The following is a 22,635-nucleotide window of genomic DNA, read 5'->3' as shown; positions in this document are numbered from 1 at the left end:
TTTTGATTGTATCTTCTTTCTCCTGTATTTATGTATGTTTATTTCTTTTTTTTTCCCCAATTTATTTATTTTCAGAAAAACAGTATTCATTATTTTTTCACCACACCCAGTGCTCCATGCAAGCTGTGCCCTCTATAATACCCACCACCTGGTACCCCAACCTCCCACCCCCCCGCCATTTCAAACCCCTCAGACTGTTTTTCAGAGTCCATAGTCTCTCATGGTTCACCTCCCCTTCCAATTTACCCAAATTCCCTACTCCTCTCTAACGCCCCTTGTCCTCCATGCTATTGGTTATGCTCCACAAATGAGTGAAACCATATGATAATTGACTCTCTCTGCTTGACTTATTTCACTCAGCATAATCTCTTCCAGTCCCGTCCATGTTGCTACAAAAGTTGGATATTCATCCTTTCTGATGGAGGCATAATACTCCATAGTGTATATGGACCACATCTTCCTTATCCATTCATCCGTTGAAGGGCATCTTGGTTCTTTCCATAGTTTGGCGACTGTGGCCATTGCTGCTATAAACATTGGGGTACAGATGGCCCTTCTTTTCACAACATCTGTATCTTTGGGATAAATACCCAGGAGTGCAATTGCAGGGTCGTAGAGAAGCTCTATTTTTAATTTCTTGAGGAATCATTAGCCCTCAGGGAGATTCAAATTAAAACCACATTGAGATATCACCTTACACCAGTTAGAATGGCCAAAATTAACAAAACAGGAAACAACATGTGTTGGAGAGGATGTGGAGAAAGGGGAACCCTCTTACACTGTTGGTGGGAATGCAAGTTGGTGCAGCCTCTTTGGAGAACAGTGTGGAGATTCCTCAAGAAATTAAAAATAGAGCTTCCCTACGACCCTGCAATTGCACTCACATTACCTTTTAAAAGAATATAGACTCCCAAGTGATTGGGTGTGAAAGACTGTGTATTTATATTTGATCAACTTATTGATTATATTGTTTAAATCTTTTACAGCCTTATTATTTGTATGATATAATAGTTTCTGATAGAATTTTATCAAACTCTTCCACTTTTTCATTTCTCCTTGTAATTATGTCAATTTTTTTCTCCATATATTTCGAAACTATGTTAATAGGTGCATATAAATTCATGACTTTTATTTCTCCTTGGTATATTATTCCTTTTTTCATAGGACACTGTGTATTTTAATTCCTAAATATGCTTTCTAACTTAAATTCTATTTTGCCTAACTTTAAATTCTATGTTGCTACTTTAGTTTTCTTTCAGTTAGCATTTTTCTGGTATATCTTTCCAGTCCTTTGTTTTCAGATTTGTGTGTGTCTATGTGTTTGATTTGTGTGTCAACTTAAAATCTCTTTTAAGTAGCATATGACCCAATTTTTAAAAATCTAATGATAGCCTCTGACTTTTAATTGACAGGAATATTAGTTTCCTATTGCTGCTGTGACAAACTTATTATCTTACAGTTCCGGAGGACATTAGTCTAAAATGCATCTATAAGGCTGTATATATTTTTTGAAACTCTAGAAAAAAAATTTAATTCCTTGCCTTTTACAGTTTCTGGAGGCCACCAACATCCTTTGGCTTGTGGCCCCTTCCTTCATCTTCAAAGCCAGCAACAGACCATCTTCCCTCCTCCCTGACTTCTGCTTCCATCCTTATATTTCTGACTTTGACACTCTTGACTTTTTCTTATAAAGACCTTTGTTACCACATTAGGACTATCCCAATAACCCAGGATAATCTGTTCATTTCAAAATCCTTAATCACATCTGGAAGCCCCTTTGACATGTGAGGGCAGCATATTCACAGATACCAGGGATTAGAACATAGACATTTTTTAAAGGCCCATTATTCAACCTTCCATACCAAGACCTTTTAAAGTTTATTATAATTATAATAATAATTATTATTATTATTGATGTATATGAACTCACTTCTACCCTGTCATTTCCCATATGCTATTCTGACTTTTTAACTTCTTTATTTCTTTTTCTGCTTTATATTGTATTGATGAATTTTCTCCAAGCCCTCCTCCAACCACTACTACCTCTCATACATTTCCTATAGTCATTTGAAAGCTAAAGATCTTATTTTATTTAATTATCTCTTTTTATATTGTTAAGAAGTATCATAACTTTTTGTAACAATAATGAAAGAATTTTGGTCCTCCTCAAGAATAAGACAAGGACTCCACCACCCATTTATTATATCTTGACCTTTCCCCTCTTCCATAATTTTTTTATTATGTATAGAATTTTGGATCTTCTCTTCTTTACCACAAAGTTGTTGATTTTTGTCAGTAATTAATTTCTCACTAGTTAACAAAATTGTTTGCTGATTTTTCTTTATTCTTTTCTATCTCTCTGCTTCCTTCTTGGTTTGTATTTCTTTGTGCTAAATTATATATCTCTAAGTTCTGTGTTTTATAGAGGTCTCATAGTTTATGTATATTTGACTATATCTTGATTTCACCTTCACTCTTGCACGATAGTTTAGCTAAGTATGAAATTCTATTTGACAGTATTTTTTTTTTTTTTTGAAGATTGATCTCTGGCATCAGTCATTGCTGATAAAATTCCATTGTTAGATTATTACTCCTTTATAGATCATTTCTTTTTCTCACAAGGTGCTTTTAAGATTGTGTTTTTATTCTTGGTTTTTGTAGATTTTTCTTTAAAGGTGTTGAAAGGTTTGACCTTTCTAAATACTGGGAAGTTTTTGCCATTATCTCCTCAAATGTTTCTTCTTTGCTCATCCTTCTATCTCTCTCCTGCTTTGAGCAAACTACACACACACACACACACACACACACACATTCTAGTACATTACTACATGTCTATTTTTATTTCTCATCCATGTCTTTCATCTCTTCATCTTTCTGTGCTGCCCCCTCAGTAGTATGCTCTAGTTTACAGATTCTGCCTTTGATTTCAGCAAATTTAAAGTTTATCTCATCTATTTAATTTTTTAGTTTAATTTCAGTGTCTATATTTTTCAATTCCAAGATTTATAATTGATTACTCAAAAGCACTATTCTTGATTCATATCTGTTTTTGTTTCATAATTTTTGTTTCATATATATTATCCTATCCATCTCTTTGAGGACCTCAGAAAGACTTTATAATCAATTTCACTTAGTTCTATAGATTCATTGAGAATTAATTCATTAGCTGATTGTTTGTAACTGTCCTTCTTAGCATTTGGAATTTTAAATGATAGATTAATCTAGCATGAGGTATATTTTTTTCTCATTCTCAGTAGTCTTGCCTCCTTGTCTAACATTTTCTTCATTTGCCTTAACCCTGAACAACTATCATAAGCCCAGAATCAAATGTTGAGCCTTTTTTCCCCCATGGGGATACTGGAAAAATCAGATTCAGTCATTACACTTGACAATGGCTTGACGTAGGACCTGTCTACATGACAGTCTGTACTTCACCACCACCACTGGCACAACTGTGTGTCTATTGCCTTGGGAACATCACAGCTTTGCTCGGCCTTCTTTCAAATTCAGGGATGCTCTCTTGGCTGGGAACTCTAGCTCTTATCCCTTACTTCCTGCAAAATCTTTTTGGCTTTCTTTTTGTCCCTCAAGTTTCCTTTTTGATTTTAGGACATACAGCCCAGAAGATCTGTGGCTTCAGGGCCCTCTTATTGCTTCTGTTCCACATAATGTTAATCTTGTTTTGGAGTATAACTATACCAGGTTCTTCCTTGTTTCAAAATTGTATCTCTTTTTTCTAGAGATTTTTTCTAGAGTGAAGGTTGTGTTTCAAATATTGATTTATAGTCAGTTCTCTATACTAATTTTTATAGTGAGTACTTACAAAAGGGTGGCGAATTTTGTCTTCATTTGGCATAAGGGAGCAGAATTTTCTTATATCTTTGCTTTAGTTATGAGAAATCTATAAAAATAAATTGACAAGAATAGGTAAATAAGAGGATAACGTTCTAGTTTATCATGATGGGCATCCTTTCTTTATTTTTTTTTAAATATTTTATTTATTTATTTGACAGACAGAGATCACAAGTAGGCAAAGAAGCAGGCAGAGAAAGAGGAAGGGAAGCAGGCTCCCTGCTGAGCAGAGAGCCCAATGCGGGGCTCAATCCCAGGACCCTGGGATCACGACCTGAACCAAAGGCAGAGGCTTAACCCACTGAGCCACCCAGGTGCCCTGGCATCTTTTCTTTAACACATGAATGTCATAGCCATTCCAAAATGAATTGTGCTTTTCCTGAGAGCCATTCCAAAGGACTTATTCAGTGACTAGAGAATACAAAGGACAATAATAAATATCAAGAAACTTACAGAAGCAAAGGATTGTACTTGACAGAGAGCTGTGAGCCTCTTACCCTGACTCTCACTTGAGACTTCTTTTACTTTGGCAAAGCTAAATGTGAAACCCAGAAGGCAATTCCAGTAGGTCATACTGATTATAAACCACACTGTAAAAAGGAAAGCTATCGATTGAATACTAGGTAACATGATGGGTCAGCACCTTTCCTGAATTTAGAACGACAGCTCTACTGATTGAATATGAGTAGTTTGAATGTAAGCTAAAGCCAAAATGAAAGGCAGAGGTTTTGTTCATTTGTCAAATGAACAGGGTATTTCTGGGTACAGGGTATCTAAAAAATAAAAGAAAAATATATGGGTTTCTTGCATGATTTGCAAGACTTTCCATCTTTATTCTGCCTGTTCAAGCTCTTAATTAACTTTAGCAAATTGTTTTTTTCTAATTATTTATTATTCAGTTTTACAGTTAATGCTGGTCACCACAGAGGGAGATTAAGGAAAACTTCCTTTATATTGATCAGATGTATTTTTCTTTCCAAATTCTACCTTCCCTCCTCCATAAAAATTTATAACTTCTTCTCCATTACCAGTAGCATCATGTACTCAATCACTGTGGACTAAATGTCTCTATCCCTCCAGAATTCATATGTTGAAATCATAACCCCCAATATGATGGTATAAGTAGGTTAGGGGTTGGGGAGGTAATTAGGTCATGAAGGTGGAGTCTTTATGAATGGGATTGGCACCCTCAAAAAAGAGACCCCAGAGAACTCCACCCTTTCCATCATGTGAGGATACAATGAAAATAATGGCTGTCTATAACCTGGAGGAGGGCTCTCACCAGGACCTGACCATTTTGATGCTCTGATCTGACTTCCACCCTTCAAAACTATGAGAAATAAGTTTCTCTTGTTTATAAACCACCCAGTCTATGTTACAGCAGCCTTAACTGACTAAGATACCAGCTCATGTCACTTTTAAGGGATGGCTATCATTGTCATTATCAACAAAAGAATTCATTCTGGGGCCCCTGGGTGACTCAGTGGGTTAAGCCTCTGCCTTCATCTCAGGTCATGATCTCAGGGTCCTGGGATCGAGTCCCAGATCAGGTTCTCTGCTTGGCAGGGAGCCTGCTTCCTCCTCTCTCTCTCTCTCTCTCTGCCTGCCTCTCTGCCTACTTGTGATCTCTCTCTGTCAAATAAATAAATAAAATCTTAAAAAAAAAAACTTATTCTGACTGTACATGGAGAGCAGTCATATTCAGTAATAAGCTAGTATAAAATGAAAGAAACACTTTTATATAATGAAAAAAAAACAAGAAGTGATAAGTAGTATGGTGTAAAGGTTTATTAATAGTATAAGAGCACCAACACACATATGTCAAGATTATATAATGTTTTTCAGGAAGAAAATTGTACTCTTTCTTAGGCCCATTTCCTCTTCCCTGTCACAAGCAAAAAAGACAGAAACTGGAGGGGCATAAATGACATGGAAGAGCTCTTCATAGGATGGCATTTGGGTCTTTTTAAGAAACATCTGTAATTAAATTGTTGTATGCAGCATTAAGTTTCATACTTTTGAAGAAAAAAAATCCCCCCATGGAATGTTAGTACATTAAATTGGGATGTGTCTAAGAGGGAAGGGCAACATTCTCAGAGGGCGGCAGAGTCATGTGTCACACACAGTTGTCTAACGTATGGTAATCACTCAACAAAGAGTTGTTTAATATATGAGTGTTGAAGTAGTATTCCATACTATCAAGAGTAAGGATGTTATAGTCATATAATTCTACATGTTCAGACTCTGGGAAAGTTATTTAACCTTTCTGAGACTGACCCCTTTCCTTTAAATGGAACTAATAATGGCATCTAGAAGATTAAACATGATAATATATCTAGAAAGTGCCTGGTGAAAAATAAGCATTCGGCATTCAATAAATGCTAGCTTTGATTATTAATGTTGACAGCCAGAAAGATCTAGGTGAAATGACTTGTGGAAAGACTTAAATCTTTATGACACTATACCTTAAGGTCCTTTATATTATTTTCCTAGATAAGAAAGAGAAATAAATAAGGCACATTCAGAGAGGCCCTAAGATTTCAAATGAACTGATCCATATAGTATAGAGCTCTGTGAAATGGGAGCTCTAAAGCTGCCTTTTTCCTCACTTTTCACTTTTTTCTCTAAATTTTTGACAGTGAAGCCTTCTTATAAAGTAGAAAATATTTGTATTACTGAGTGCATATATGTTCTTCCACATCAAAGAAAAGAGGTTTATTAGAAAATAGGTTAGTATTTAGAAATTTCAAGTTCAATAGCTTTCTGATTCTCTATCTCCTTGGAGCTTATTTTTTTCATTTATTTGTGCAGATGCTCCCTGAAATTTGTGTAACTCATGTCTACATGCTTAGGAGCTGTCCTCTTTCCTTTTAGTTAACTATCTTCATGCTTTGTGTTTGATCTGACAGCGTTCACTGAGTTTCAAGAAGGCAATGACTTTCAGAAAGGACATTACAGTCCTTGTTTAAAGATACATCCTAGTAACCTGAAAAGATTGTGGTACATATTACTTACAAGCGATGTAAATTACATATACCTGCCTCCCTCATGCATCCAAACTCAGCTGGCCTTAAAATTCCTGCAGACTTTTCCCCCCACAAATGGGGAAATCAAAAGTTAGGGCAATTATTTGACCTCTAAGAACTTTTAGCAGACCAGTGACCAACCACTTCTTATTCTATCTACTATGCCAAACTACTTCCCTTTAAAAACAAGGAGAAAATCTGTGCAAAATTATGAAAAACTGTGAGTTTAAAAGTACCAAAGCCAGTGACAAACAAAAAGAAAAAGGAAACCAAGAAATATATGCTCAACATTTGTGACTTTTTCCTATGGAATCCCTGCAGAGGTTGAAAAACTAAAAAGAGCATTCAGAAAACTCACAGGTCTGTGAAGATAAAAATTGAAATCTGGACTTGCTAGAGAGATAAACATTGGAGAAGATTGGACTTGGTGAAACTTTAAGACTTTTGGTTAGTACTCTGACAAAGTTACACCCTGGGAACAAAAGTAAACTAACACAGACCCTCATTTCAAGTTATTTTAATCTCTGCCTGGACAAAGAACATCTAGAATTGTTAGTTCTCCCCACATCTTTCCCAGAAGCAAATATATATTACTCTCACCAAAGGAAGAAAACATTATTCTAAGCTTTAAATGTTTTGTGTATCTACAGTTTTGATATACAAAGTCTAACAGTTAATTTAAAAGTAACCAGGCATACAAGGAGATAAAACTACTGAACAGAAAACTACGATATGCTTAATGTGCTCAAGGAACTAAAAGGCAAGATTTAAAATTTTGGTAAAACTACAAAAGTATAGAAGAGAACAAATGGAACTGATGACCTGAAAAATACAATTGGAATTAGGGACTTGGTGGATGGGCTTAACTGCTTATTAGATACAGATGAAGAGAGAATTGTGGAAGTGGGAGATAAGTCAGAAGAAACCACCCAAAATGAAAAGGGAAAGGAATAAAAGGATGAAAAAACTCAACACACACAAAACAGACAATCATATCAAAAAATGGGCAGAAGATATGGACAGACACTTCTCCAATGAAGACATACAAATGGCTATCACACACATGAAAAAATGTTTGTCATCATTAGCCATCAGGGAGATTCAAATTAAAGCTACATTGAGATATCACCTTACGCCAGTTAGAATGGCCAAAATTAACAAAACAGGAAACAAAATGTGTTGGAGAGGATGTGGAGAAAGGGGAACCCTCTTACACTGTTGGTGGGAATGCAAGTTGGTGCAGCCTCTTTGGAGAACAGTGTGGAGATTCCTCAAGAAATTAAAAATAGAACTTCCCTATGACCCTGCCATTGCACTACTGGGTATTTACCCCAAAGACACAGATGTCGTGAAAAGAAGGGCCATCTGTACCCCAATGTTTATAGCAGCAATGGCCATGGTCGCCAATGTGGAAAGAACCAAGATGCCCTTCAACAGATGAATGGATAAGGAAGATGTGGTCCATATACACTATGGAGTATTATGCCTCCATCAGAAAGGACAAATACCCAACCTTTGTAGCAACATGGATGGGACTGGAAGAGATTATGCTGAGTGAAATAAGTCAAGCAGAGAGAGTCAATTATCATATGATTTCACTTATTTGTGGAGCATAACAAATAGCATGGAGGACAAGGGGAGTTAGAGAGGAAAAGGGAGTTGGGGGAAATTGGAAGGGGAGGTGAATCATGAGAGACTATGGACTCTGAAAAACAATCTGAGGGGTTTGAAGGGGCGCGGGAGGTTGGGGGAACCAGGTAGTGGGTATTATAGAGGGCATGGATTGCATGGAGCACTGGGTGTGGTGCAAAAATAATGAATACTGTTATGCTGAAAATAAAAAATAAATTTAAAAAAAGATTATAAACATAAAACAAGATAAATAGAAAGAAAACCACATCTAGACACATTATAGTAAAACTGCTTAAAACCAGAGACACAAAGACCATTTATTTGAAAAGGAATGGTAGTAAACTGGCTGCTGACTCTCAGGCACTGCTGAGGACAGGCTACCATTGTGAAAATAAGAGGACTACTAGCAAGTTTTCATTCTGAAAGGCCCCCTTTTCCCTTAATCCCCAGCACATGAGCAGCAGATTGGAATATTCTCTGGGCAGTTTCACTAACTTCAAGGAAAGGCAGAAATAAACTGATAGTTGGGCATTTAAAATGTCTGGTGGCCCTTGCTTGAGCACGTACAGTTTTAGTGCTTCACAAGGACTGAATGAAGCTGCATCAAGAAAGCCTGTAGGGGCGCCTGGGTGGCTCAGTGGGTTAAGCCTCTGCCTTCAGCTCCAGTCATGATTTCAGGGTCCTGGGATCGAGCCCCGCATCGGACTCCCTGCTCAGCAAGGAGCCTGCTTCCCCCCCACCTCTCTGCCTGCCTCTCTCCCTGCTTGTGATCTCTCTCTCTCTGTGTCAAATAAATAAATAAAATATTTTTTTTAAAAAAAGAAAGAAAGAAAAGAAAAGAAAGCCTGTAATGCAGCAGCAGGGAACCAGAAAACATGAGGTTGAGAACCTGGAGGAGACAAAGGCAATACAGTGAGAAGAAAACTTAAAATGATCATTAGTAATCTCAGGAAAATAAAAGATGACTTTTTTTTTCCATGAATAAGAACAGGGTGATATATTTTTTAAAGGATCAATAAAATTGTCATAGAAGTTAAAAATATAGTCACATAAGGGAAAATTTTGATAAAAGAATTGAAAAATAAAATTGAGAAGCTATTAGAGAGTAGAACAACAGGAGGGAAAGCTAGAAACAAGGAGAAAAGATTAGAAAATTAAGTGATTTTTTCCAGCATTTTAAAGATACAAATAAGTAGTTCCATAAAGAATAAATTTAAAAATGGAGGTGAGGAGATTATGCAAGGAATGTCTCCAGAACTGACAGAGAAGAACTTATGGAAAAGACTCATCAAATATGCTGAATAATTGATGAAAATAAGCCCATTAGAGAACACACCTTTAAATTCCAGATGGAAAAGTATTCGTGCCCAAAAAAAAAAAAAAAAAAAATCGGGAACTAGAGTGACCTCTAATTTCTAGACAACAAACTTGGGGTGGAAAAAAGACTTTTTGAAGGAAAATAAATTTTAGTTTTGAATTCATCATCCAACCACAAGATTAATCAAGTGTAGGGGTAGAATAAAGATATTTCAGGCATGCAAGATCAAAGCATTTACCCTCCATGAATCATTCCTTGGGAAGGTACTGAAGAACATTCTCCACCAAAGTGAGGAAAACATGAGATCTGGGATACAGGGGCTCAGATACGGGAAAGAAACTCAAGGAATACACAGAGCATGCTCTGTGGCATTCTTAGGAGGCCAGCCATGTTGCAGGCCCAGAGAGCAGCCACTCCAGGCAGGGGTTGCAGAACAGATCCAGGAGAGATTTATCTCTAAGAAAATGCAGCTGATACAAAATCGGATGTTTCTGACAGTACTGAGAGTACATTTACCCCCCCCTTTTTTTAAAAGATTTTATTTATTTATTTGACAGAGAGAGATCACAAGTAGGCAGAGAGGCAGGCAGAGAGAGAGGAAGGGAAGCAGGCTCCCTGCTGAGCAGGGAGCCCGACGCGGAACTCGATCCCAGGACCCTGAGATCATGACCTGAGCCGAAGGCAGCAGCTCAACCCACTGAGCCAGCCAGGCACCCGACATTTACCCCTTTGAGAGCTTGGGGATGCGTCCATGATAGATACATTCAACAACAAGCAAAGACAAGACACTAACTCCTGGGAAAATGAAAGTTGTACACAAATGGAAATGTAATCACAGTATGCTCTTCATAGCTCAGCTGTGAATAGTATTTGCATGCTCATAATAGTATAGATTCTCACCAGAAAATAAATTTTAACTATATTTGGGTGGATGGGGGGCAAGAAAGTGATGGAGAGAGGAAAAGAAGAGAGCTGTCATTGTCTTCTGTAGAGGGAAGTAAATTGTAATGCTCAAATTGTAAAGTTAAGAAGTAGCAGTAGATGCCTTAGAGGAAGGTAAATGCCAAAAGAAAATGCAAAAAGAATGAATAGCTGTTGCCTCTTTTAAAGGACAAAGATGGGAATAGTGGGGAAGGGTGGAAGAGTAGGTTCAAGGGATTACTATTTTTTATGTTTTTTTTCTTAGAACCATATGACTTTGCAAATTATTTGTATGTGTACATTTCATAAAAATTTGAAAATTTAAATCTTGCTTCAGGAAAGTACTATGCTATTACCATTTGAGTAAGAAAACGTAGTATATATGTAAATGGGCTTTTTTTTTTTTAAGTCATAAAGAATCTCTGGAAAGATATGCAGAAAACCACCAACAGTGGTTGCCTCTCGGGATGGCAGCTGTCCATCAACAGACAGAAGAGAGATAGAGAGATTCTTGACCCTTATACTCATTTGAGTTTTACGCTGTATACCTGTATTATTTACCTACAAAGAAAAACTTCTAAGAAATAAAGAAATTGAGAATGAAATGCAATCAATAGAGCAAACAAAGTTAAAATTACATGGGCTCTAAAGAGAGTGCCCATATTCTTTTAGGACAGGTTCTTTCTTCAATAAATACAAATGCATGTCTTCTTACCATGAAATTGACATTATCCTTGTAGAACAAATGGAAAAAGAAAAAAAACACTCGATGCCACCAAGCATATAATCACTCTTAAATTTTCAGTGTATATCTTCTGAAACATCACTGTGTGTGTGTATGTTTGTGTATTTCTAACCCCTCCCATTGGATAACAGTACTTCATTACCAGCTATTTTCACTCAACAATGAAGTATAGTCAAGTTCAATATGAATCATTAAGGAATATTCCTGTTCAGATCATTTCAGTGACTGATTTTATTTCATCTCTTGGCTCCACCACAGTTGATGAGTTAATCCCCTACTGATAAATTGTTTCCAGTTTTTCGCCACCGTAAACAATGCTCGTGTCCTAATTGCCAATAGCATTCCTCACCGTTTCCTTAAACTGAGCTTCTAGAAATGGTCATTTGGCATGAACATAACTAAAAGACTTGACACATCTTGTGAAATTATCTCCTAGAAAATTTATACCAATTTACATCCTGCCCCCAGCAGTGCTGAAGCATGTCACTGTCTCCCAGACCCTTGCCAGCATTTGGTTTATTTTTGCCAAATCTGGCAGATGGGAAAAAAAAAAGTCTTATTGTAAGTGCTTCTTGGGCTTACTGGTAGGGCTGAATATTTTCATGTATTTATTGACAAAAAAAAATTTTTTTGAACACCTTCCCCATGCCTGGTACTGTGCTAACTGAAGTGAGAGGCATCAAAACACACAGGATGGTCTCTTTCTTCAAAGGGTTTACAATCTCAGAAGAAGAAATGAATACACAAGCAATACAGTATTACAGTGCACTGTGTTATGTACCCACAGGGAGGAAGGGATTAATTCTTCTATAAAAGTTAAAGTGTTCGTACATAAAACATTTGAGTGGAGACTGGAAGGAGGAGGGGAGGAAGACAGAGAAATGGGGTGTGCGATCCCAGAGAGTAGTGTGGTTAAATGCAGTGATGACGTACGGTACCCTTGGGAAGCATGGGTGAGCTGGTAGGGCAGAAGCCAGGGGTGCATGCTGAAAATTGACAGTGCCTAGGAAGGAAGCCTGGAAAAGTGCACTGGGGCCCTCTTATGAAGAATTGGGAATAGATTCTCCAGACCAAAGGCTTCTGTCTGGTATTTCAGTCTTGTTTACAGTCTGCCATGTTGCAAATGGAGTAAGTGGCAAATATCCACCACGAACCCTAGAAATTATATGTAAAGTGTGTGTGTGTTTACATTTTCTGTGGCGGGTTTCCATCGCATTCTCAAAGGGGATAAAGGATTCGACACCATTGGTCCAGACCTTGGAGAGCCTTCCAGTATCTACAGCAGGAGAGGAGCAGGGTCAGGCCTGGGAGAAAGAACCCTGTCACTACTGAAGACTGGGGAGGACACCAGCAGGAAAGGGAACTGGATGTGAAGTTTTGATAGATAATGTTAGTAATACCCACCATTTATTGAGCTTTTACTCTATGGTAGACAAAATGCTGGATGCTTGGCACCTATTTTATTTCATCTTCCAACAGCACATTTAACAATGAGGAAACTGAAATGGATTTTTTAATTAATCCTGGATCACGTGGCTACAAATGGCAGAGTCCATAGTTGACCACCAAGTCATGTGACTTCAGAGCCCACTGCTGTAAACATTACCCTTCCCTGCCTCTCTTGTAAAGCCCCAGGACCATTTTTTTTCACACTTCATCTCCTAATTCTCAGTTAATTATTTTAAGTAGCAAAGTGACTCACTTCAGGGAAGAGAATCAAATGAGTCGAGATAGCATTTAGCAGACGGAAAAAGAGAAAGGCCTCTGTGACTGTTCATTGTCCTTATTCCACAAAGAATTGATCGTCTGCTGAGATAATTGCATTAATCCAAAGAAATCCCTAGCTCTGCACGTTGGTTCCTGTTGTTATTTGTGCCTTCTCATCCCATGGAAGGAAATTCTTGCAGATTTTAACTGGCAAACAAGTCATTTTGGAGAAAGCCCACAGCATTTTCTTCAAGCTCCACGGTCATTTGCACCATGGAAGAGGAGGTCTGCCTAAGTACATTCCCACTCATTTATTGTTGAGATGACATGTGCAAATAATAGCATTCACTTCCACCTTTCATGGCAAGTATTAAAAACACCATGAGGAAACTTGTAAAAGCTCTGACTGTATTACCTTGGGAGCTGAGCGCTGCCTAAGAAGTGCGCTGATGCACTATTATCAGGTAAAAAGCAAACGTTATCTTCAGACATGTGAAATGTCAGGGTGTCACATTCATCACCAGCAGGCACGGAATTCTGAATTGCAGAAGATCACCATCTTTCCATCTGTCACAGTCCCGTGGGCATGCATGTACTAACCTTCTGTATGTGTTGTTCACGGGCTGCTCTAAGGACTCGGCCTTTTTAACCCCAATTCTCGGAAAAAACCAGAACCAGAGACAGCTATTGCTGAAGTTTAGGTGGAAGGCTTAGGAAAGCTCATTTTTATCATTTTTGGAACAAATATGTGAAACCCTAAGGGCTCATCTCATCCACTAAGGATAATCTCCCCACCTTTTTTGTTTTGTTTTGTTTTGCTTTGTTTCAGAGCTAATTTAGTGATTCATCAGCGGCATTAACACCCAGTGCTCATCACATCCAGTGCCCTCCTTAATGCCCCTCACCCAGTCACCTCCTCCTCCCACCCACCTCTCCTCCAGCAACCCTTGGTTTGTTTCCTATGGTTAAGAGCCTCTTATGGTTTGTCTCCCTCTCTGATTTCATCTTATTTTTCCTTCCCTTCCCCCATGTTCATCTGCTTTGTTTCTTAAATTCCACATATGAAAGAAATCATGTATTTGTCCTTCTCTGATTGACTTATTTCACTTAGCATAATACCCTCTAGTTCCATCCACATCATTGCAAATGCCAAGATTTCATTCTTTTTGATGGTTGAGTAGTACTCCGTGTGTGTGTGTGTCTGTGTGTGTGTGTGTGTATGTGTGTACAGTACATCTTTATCCATTCATCTGTTGATGGACATCTGGGCTCTTTCCACAGTTTGGCTATTGTGGACATTGCGGCTATAAACATTGGGGTGCACGTGCCCTTTCAAATCACTGTTTGTATCCTTTGGATAAACACCTAATAGTGCAATTGCTGGGTTGTAGCATAGTTCTATTTTTAACTTTTTGAGGAATCTCCATACTGTCTTCCAGAGTGAGCCCAATCCCTTTGAAGGGCTCATCTGATCCACTAAGGATAATCTCCCCATCTTAAAATCAGTGGACATGGGACCTTAACTCTATCTCCAAAATCCCTTCATAGCACCTAGATTCATGTTCGATTAAATAACTAGGAAAAGATACCTGTACACCAGGACACAGACACCTTGGGGGCCACCTTACAACTCTGCCTTCCACAGACACTCACATGCTGTTTCTCTTCTGGCAAGGGGGAAGGATGCTTCCTTAGCATCCCTCTTTGTTTCCTCAGTTTTGTAATCTATTATTTTTTAGCAAATACCAGGGAGCCTATAATCATGTGTCATGTGGAGCATTTCATACTTTGGTGAAATGATGACAGTGGCGTCATTTGTGAGGACTTACTCTGTCAGACGCTGCTCCAAGTTTCACATGCCAGACCTCGCCGAAGGATCACCACGGTCAGCACAGAGGGTGCAGATGGTGTCGCAAGCTCCAGATGAGAACACTGAGCCTGGGCATGGCTAAGTAACACACCCAAGATCCAGAGGTTGGAAAGCAGTGGCGCTGGGACTCGAACCCACATCCCTTTCCTTCAGAGCCCTTCTGCCTAACCCATTTCCTTCATCTCACTCTACTGGGGTTTTGAAATGTTGTGCAGTGTCCCCCATAGCTATGATGATCATCATTCATCCATTCCTTCACCCATCAGAACTGCCATCTAATAACAGAAAATATCACATATGCCAAGTCCTTCCTCGTAGCAAAGGACATCCCTAAAAGTCAAAAGAGCAAAGAGACACAAGGGTGTTAGAGCAGTTTAAAGCTTGACTTTGGAGAAGAATAGTCCAGTACCTTAGCAGCTGGCATTTTAATGTGCCTTGTTCGTGAGCTCTATGATATACTTGGCTGCTTGTTTTTATGCCAAACATTGATTAATAAGCTTCATCAAAAAGAAAGCTCTCCAATTCAGCCCTTGAGAACAACTTCATATCTTCCTTCCAGAGTAGCCAACCTGTGTCAGCAGGAATCAGGATAGAAATGGTACGCATCCATTGAAAACTAATGTCCCCTGACTCGAAATAGCACTTATGCTGGTGATACCCTATCTTCGTTGTGAACAGAGGATTGACCTGTGCTACTGGCTAGAGGAGGAAAATAAATGGCTGTAACAGGGCAGAGCCTTCTTCTGAAAGGCATTTGCTTTTTGATAAAAGAAGGAAAAAATGGCATTGATTTATGTTTTATTTGTAAGCTGAGTCTCATAAATGAGCAAAACTATGTAGAGTGCTCCAAGACCACTAATTTGGGAATAAGGGCCAACAGCTGAGATGACCTGGTCTAGAACTTTCTTATTTTCTCTTGAAGCTGCCCTTCCATTTTTCCTAACAGCAGACAGGTATGAACCCCAGGCCTGCAATTCCCATAGGAGTTGAAGAAATACCAAGTTATGCATCCATTTCTGTGTTCTGATGGAGTAAATTCTTCACCTTCCAAAATCCGAGATCCAGGGGGAAAAAGGTGAACAGGGCAAAGGGGATCAGGAGTACTGGGGGGAGGTTTGCCATTTAAAATGTGGTAGGCAGAGTAGATTTCGTTGAGAGGTATCATTTGGCCAAAGACCTTAGGGAGGAGTGAGCTATGAGAGTCTAAGTGGCTAACGGAAATAGATTGGTGGGCAGCACCTTCAGCTCTATGAATGAGTCCTGTCATTTATTTCAAAATGAGTTGGAAATATTAACAAACGAAATTCCATCAATTATTATGAAATAATATATATCAAAACTTCCTGTATTGTGTTCATTAATGAAAGTTGTTCATCCTCACTATAACATCATAGGAACTTGGCCCTTGAAAAAACATTTGTTTTAAAAATTACAGATTCCAGGAAAGATGCTGTACCTTCTGTTGGTATCTCAGAATTTGGAGACTAGAGCAGATCATTAGTATAAGCTTGTTAGAGAACGGGCCTGTCATCCTGAGAAAGAGATATAAAGAATCTTCACAGAGCATTCAAAAGTGGAATTGTAGGTTTGCTCTTCAGAATCAGATTGCTTTTTGAAAAAAAGAAAAGCCAACAAACACCCAGCTGCTTTGATTCAAAAAAATAATGTTTGTCTCTGATGTGCAGTGCCAGCCATTTGAAGCCATTCGACATGAACAGAATGAAAAGCCAAGAATATCTTCACTGTTAACTTGTAGTCTTGTGTTGCAGGCACACAAAAAGTCCCTGTGGACGGTTGAACCCAGTGAGGGCATGGTTCCCCCGGAAACCGATCTTCAGCTGACGCTGACGGCCAATGTGAACGACATCCTGACATTCAAAGACACGGTCGTCTTGGACATAGAAAATAGCAACACTTACCGGATTCCTGTCCAGGCTTCTGGAGTTGGTTCCACCATTGTTTCAGATAAGCCCTTTGCTCCAGAACTCAATTTGGGAGCACATTTTAGGTAGGGAGACTTCCTGGATTGATTCTTACAGATACTAGAGATGTTGCATTAGCTGAGCATCTCCTCTACCTTGAAAAACTTTTATTTCTTTTTAAAGATTTTATTTATTTATTTGACAGAGAGAGAGATCACAAGTAGGCAGAGAGGCAGGCAGAGAAAGAGAAAGGGGGAAGCAGGATTCGCGCTGAACAGAGACCCCGATGCAGGACTCAATCCCAGGACCCTGAGATTATGACCTGAGCCAAAGGCAGAGGCTTAACCCAAAGAGTCGCCCAGGCACCCTGAAAAACTATTTTAAGTAAATAGAACTAGTGTCTGTAGCCTCCCCTCCCTTTTCCTGTCTTTAATCTCCCTCCAAATGGGTACATTATCTGCCAGAAGACATTTCCTAGGCACAGCGTAGTGGAGTTCTCTAAGCTGTATCCCTCCACACTAGAGAAGAGAATTCTGGAAGTTCGTTTTTCTCTCAAACATATAGTGGCTTCTTTGTGACAAATTTAGAATCTCAACCCTGATGTCTCCTCTTCAATTCCGAAGCACTGCTAATTCCTCTCCATGAATGTAGAAAATACAGATGCAACTCGGTAGTGACCTGAGTAGAGTATAACTTAGAAGATTAAAAATGTATATTATCAGTTATTACAAGGCTGGCAATTTTTCTGGTATTTAACATGTGGGGGTTTATTCATGGCTCCCCAGAGAAGTCACATGGCTGCTGCCAGTGGACTCTTGGGGGCCAGCTGAATCCGGCCTGTCTGTGGCAATACTGTGAACAGATCTCAGAGGGGTGCTCCTGGCTGGTGTAACAGGCCTTGAAACCAAGATGGACACGCTATACTTATAGAGGAGGTACCTGACAAAAATCAGTTAGGGGCCCTCCCCAAAAGCCCATCCACACCCCTTTTCCTCTGCTCCATCTACAACACAGGACACTTGATTGAAACTACATTAACCAATAGGCATGAAGTAACAGGCGAGTCAGATCTTTGAATTGCACATGTTTTGAGAGAAGCATCCAATTACAGTTTTTGTGTCAACTAGGTATAAAAATACTCCTCTCCACCCATCTAGTGGCCATAAGCTAGGGCATTTTGTCATTGCATACCATGCTTCTATTTCCAAATTTCTTGTTAAGTGCACTCAAATATAATTATAGAAAACAATACACTGCATGCCAGACTTAATTACATGTTCTCCTTCGTCTCCAAATAGTGTCAGATAGCCCCCGAGGATTTTCTGACACTTGCCTAGAAATGGAGGGTTAGCTAATAGCTGTCTATGAATGCAGAAGCAAACAGCAGCTTTTAGCTGCCAATTTCTCCTCTGGACAAACCCTGCTGTTACTCTTTTCACCATAAAATCATGATGCCAGCCACCTCCAGGAGAAGCATCAGAAACAGGGGTGGGCAAACAGCAGCCCACTGCCTGCTCCTGTAAATGCAGTCTTACTGGCACACAGCCATGCCCATTCCTACACAGACATTTTCTGGGGTTCCTTTCACACTACAATGGAGAGTTGCGTTGTCATGACAGACCACATGGCCTACAAAGTCTGAAGTATTTATTATTCATCTCTTTACAGAAACAGTTGGCCAACTTTTTGAACGTAATTGTCTGAAGAAAAACCCATATGGCACCTCTTCTGGTTGCGTGTATTGGGGCAACGCCCTTAAATTTTCAGAGCTTCTATTTCTTTACCTATAAATGGGAGAAGATATTATTACTGGGTTGTTGTAAGGATGAAAGATACACCTACCATGTACAAGTGACAGAGACACTGCCTACTTTATAAATAGTTTGTATTATTTGTTATTTCCCTAAAGCCTGGACTTAACCATGAAGTCAAGCTACTGTAGTAAACACGCTCTGTGGACACATAATTAGATAGAAATGGTTACACCTGACAGCTGGCAAATACTCATTATTTATCTGATGCTTCAACTTACTTATTAGATATGATGCTATTTGTAATGAGAAACAGAGGGGATGAAGTCTCAAAGCCTGATAAAATTTTAAAAATAAAAAAGTCCTCCATTCTGAGATGAGTTTTCTCCCTGGGGGGGGGGATTTAAGTAAGCTTATAAATCAGTTATTTTATTTTATTTTTATTTTTCTAGGATTTTTTGAGTGATTAATTTTTTAAATTTATTTTCAGCATAACAGTATTCATTATTTTTGCACCACACCCAGTGCTCCATGCAATCTGTGCCCTCTCTAATACCTACCACCTGGTTCCCCCAATCCCCCACCCCTTCAAACCCCTCAGATTGTTTTTCAGAGTCCATAGTCTCTCATGGTTCACCTCCCCTTCCAATTACCCCCAACTCCTTTTCCTCTCTAACTCCCCTTGTCCTCCATGCTATTTGTTATGCTCCACAAATAAGTGAAATCATATGATAATTGACTCTCTCTGCTTGACTTATTTCACTCAGCATAATCTCTTCCAGTCCCATCCATGTTGCTACAAAGGTTGGGTATTTGTCCTTTCTGATGGAGGCATAATACTCCATAGTGTATATGGACCACATCTTCCTTATCCATTCATCTGTTGAAGGGCATCTTGGTTCTTTCCACAGTTTGGCGACCGTGGCCATTGCTGCTATAAACATTGGGGTACAGATGGCCCTTCTTTTCACTACATCTGTATCTTTGGGGTAAATACACAGTAATACAATTTCAGGGTCATAGGGAAGCTCTATTTTTAATTTCTTGAGGAATCTCCACACTGTTCTCCAAAGAGGCTTCACCAACTTGCATTCCCACTAACAGTGTAAGAGGGTTCCCCTTTCTCCACATCCCCTCCAACACATGTTGTTTCCTGTCTTGCTAATTTTGGCCATTCTAACTGGTGTATGGTGGTATTTCAATGTGGTTTTGATTTGAATCTCCCTGATGGCTAGTGATGATGAACATTTTTTTCATGTGTCTGATAGCCATTTGTATGTCTTCATTGGAGAAATGTCTGTTCATATCTTCTGCCCATTTTTTGATATGATTATCTGTTTTGTATGTGTTGAGATTGAGATTTTATATATTTATTTGAGAAAGAGAGACAGAGATAACAACAGAGAACATAACCAGGAAAGAGAGGGAGAGGCAGGTTCCGCGCTGAGCAGGGAGCCTGATGTGGGATTTGATCCCAGGACCCTGGGATCATGACCTGAGCTGAAAGCAGATGCTGAGATGAAGGCAGATTAATCAACTGAGCTACCCAAGTGCCCCTAAATCAGTTTTTTAAAAAATACTAAACAAAATCATGTTTGAGCCAAGTTCTTAGAAATCCCAGTGCCTCACAAAGAGCCAATCAAGAGGTTCTTTATAAATATTTATAGTATAGATGAATGAACGAATAAATGAATTCATGAATGAAATAGCAGCATTTTTAAAGGACTAGTCTAGGAAAAATGACTAATCCAGCTGAGGTTGTGGTCCATCATACAGTCCCCTTGAGCTCTGGCCGGGCTTGCTGGGTATGTGTGGTTTCTCTTCCAAGTGCCCTTCAAGTTGAGCACATCACAAGGTATTTTGCTCAGTCAGTGGAAATTTACTCAACAGGGGTTGAAATGTATTTCTCCTCCAGGAGGTATTTTGCCTTCCTCTTACTCCTCAGAATCATTTCTCATAAATTAGAGTGGTTTTCGCACATACTGTGTCTGTGTTCTGTGCCCCGTCCCTGGTTATGGCAACTCAGGGACCAGACCCAGGTGCCAGACTCAAGGCTGTGGACTCCATTATGTTTTAATGGACATAAAAGTGTCCCTGTGTTAAAAGTGTTACTGCGGAGCCTCCTCATAGCCTCATCATGTAGCCTTCCTAAATTTTAAAAAAAAAATAATGTCCATTTCTTTACTCCCTTTTTAAATACTTTCAGAGGAGTAAAGCCCAAGTGTGGAAAACTGAACAGAACACCCCAAAGCTGAGTGCTCTCAACCCCTGCCTCCTCTTTTCCAGCCTGGACACCTACTATTACCGCTTCAAGTTGACCAACAAAGGACGTCGGGTCCAACAGTTGTTCTGGATGAATGAAGATTTTCGTCCACAGGGCAAGCTGATCAAGAAGGGCCTGGCTAAGAAGGGGCTTTCTAAGAGCCAGCCCCAACCTCAGGGCTCCCAGGAGTCCAGGGCGCCCCTGGGCCCCGTGTTTCAGCTCCATCCCGTCAGAATGGAGCTGTACCCCAACCAGACGATCGACGTGATACTCGAAGGCTATTCTGCTACTCCCAGGGTAAGAGGATAGCACATTTAGAAGCTATTTTTCCCCTAAATAAATCTTTGCTCTATTTCTTAGGAGAGTCCCTTGACATTTATCTGAAGAAAGGATGTGGTTGCTCATTTCACACAGCACGGAGTTACCATGGCAGCACCCATTGCTCTCAGGGTTCAGCTCTGCTCAGTGTTCTGTTTGTTTCTACAGCTACCATGAGCCCAACCTTACACTGCCATTTCAAGTAGGTTCTCCTCCCCAGGGTCAGCAGGGACCAGCCAGCAAGTCTTTGGCAGAGGGATAGCCAGCGTTCAGCCAAAGCTAAGCCTCCTCTCAACACTTAGCAATATTAATTTCACATTTCTTCAAAACGGATGTTTTTAGAGACACTCTGAGGCAACTCTCCTATCTAGGGATTGGGACATCCTTGGTCCCTTCCCTCTCAGCCTGACACAACAGTTTCCTATTTATAACCATCATTGTTTTGCTTATCAATTAAAAAGCTGAGTTATTATCAGCTTTGATGTCCTGCTCATATTTATATCATCACTATTCTTCTTTAAACATTTAAGCAGTTCCAAATCATTGTCTGTTTATTTGTATTCCCTCATAGAAATTGGAAACCATCAAAAAAATAAACATCCTAAATCACACCTGAACCTCTTCTACCTCACAAATGCGAGCTCTGTGGATACAAAATGATCATGCTTGAGCTCCTGCTGGTGTCACTAAAGTAGGAGGTGATACTGAACTTTTTCCTCACGCAATAGGAAATGGGAGAAATTGGTCTCCCAGCAGACAAGATGGGAAAGCCCGTCCCTTGCCTTAGCTCCTCTAGGGTCACAGACTTTATTTGCTTTACATTCTTTCTTCGCAGAGCATTTTCAGGCAAAACACATCCTCAGTGCAAAAATGAAAAGGTTATTTCCCGTCGTGGAGTAGATAATGTGCTCTTTCTTTCTGGTATTCAGGGATTCAGCCAACTTTTACCAAGTACGTACCCCACGACAAACACTGTGCTAGGCACTGAGGCTGCATGATGGCTAGAACACAGCCCCTCATCTCAAGACACTGGCAGTCTGTTGCGGGAGCACATCTACAATGTTGTTCTCGAGAGCTGATCGTATTTTTAAAGGCATTAAATCTGAGCAGCTGGGATTCTAAATTCAGTTTAAGATTTACTAAAAGCCTCCCGAATGTTCTTCCCTGTTGTAGTACATAATTGAGAAGAGACTTAAATTCATTAACATCCAAAACCTGAATATTCTTCAGTATAAACTATTCGAGATATCACTTCACTCTAAGCCCTTTGTACTTTATAAAAATCGGGGCCTCTTGGGTCCAAAGAAATA

General features: G+C 39.4%; 1 protein-coding gene across 1 annotated transcript in view; it reads left to right on the top strand.

The window, feature by feature from the left end:
* HYDIN (HYDIN axonemal central pair apparatus protein) overlaps window positions 1-22,635 on the top strand; it is a 326,268-nt gene that overhangs the window by 148,401 nt on the left and 155,232 nt on the right. The window contains exons 19-20 of the mRNA XM_044255773.1: window positions 16,841-17,079; window positions 21,031-21,304. Of these exons, the coding sequence (XP_044111708.1) occupies window positions 16,841-17,079; window positions 21,031-21,304 (513 nt within the window). The remainder of the gene's footprint in view (window positions 1-16,840; window positions 17,080-21,030; window positions 21,305-22,635) is intronic.

The sequence above is a fragment of the Neovison vison genome, chromosome 7, assembly GCF_020171115.1.
Source record: "Neovison vison isolate M4711 chromosome 7, ASM_NN_V1, whole genome shotgun sequence".
Classification (NCBI taxonomy): domain Eukaryota; kingdom Metazoa; phylum Chordata; class Mammalia; order Carnivora; family Mustelidae; genus Neogale; species Neogale vison.
This window is presented reverse-complemented; position numbering and strand designations above follow the sequence as displayed.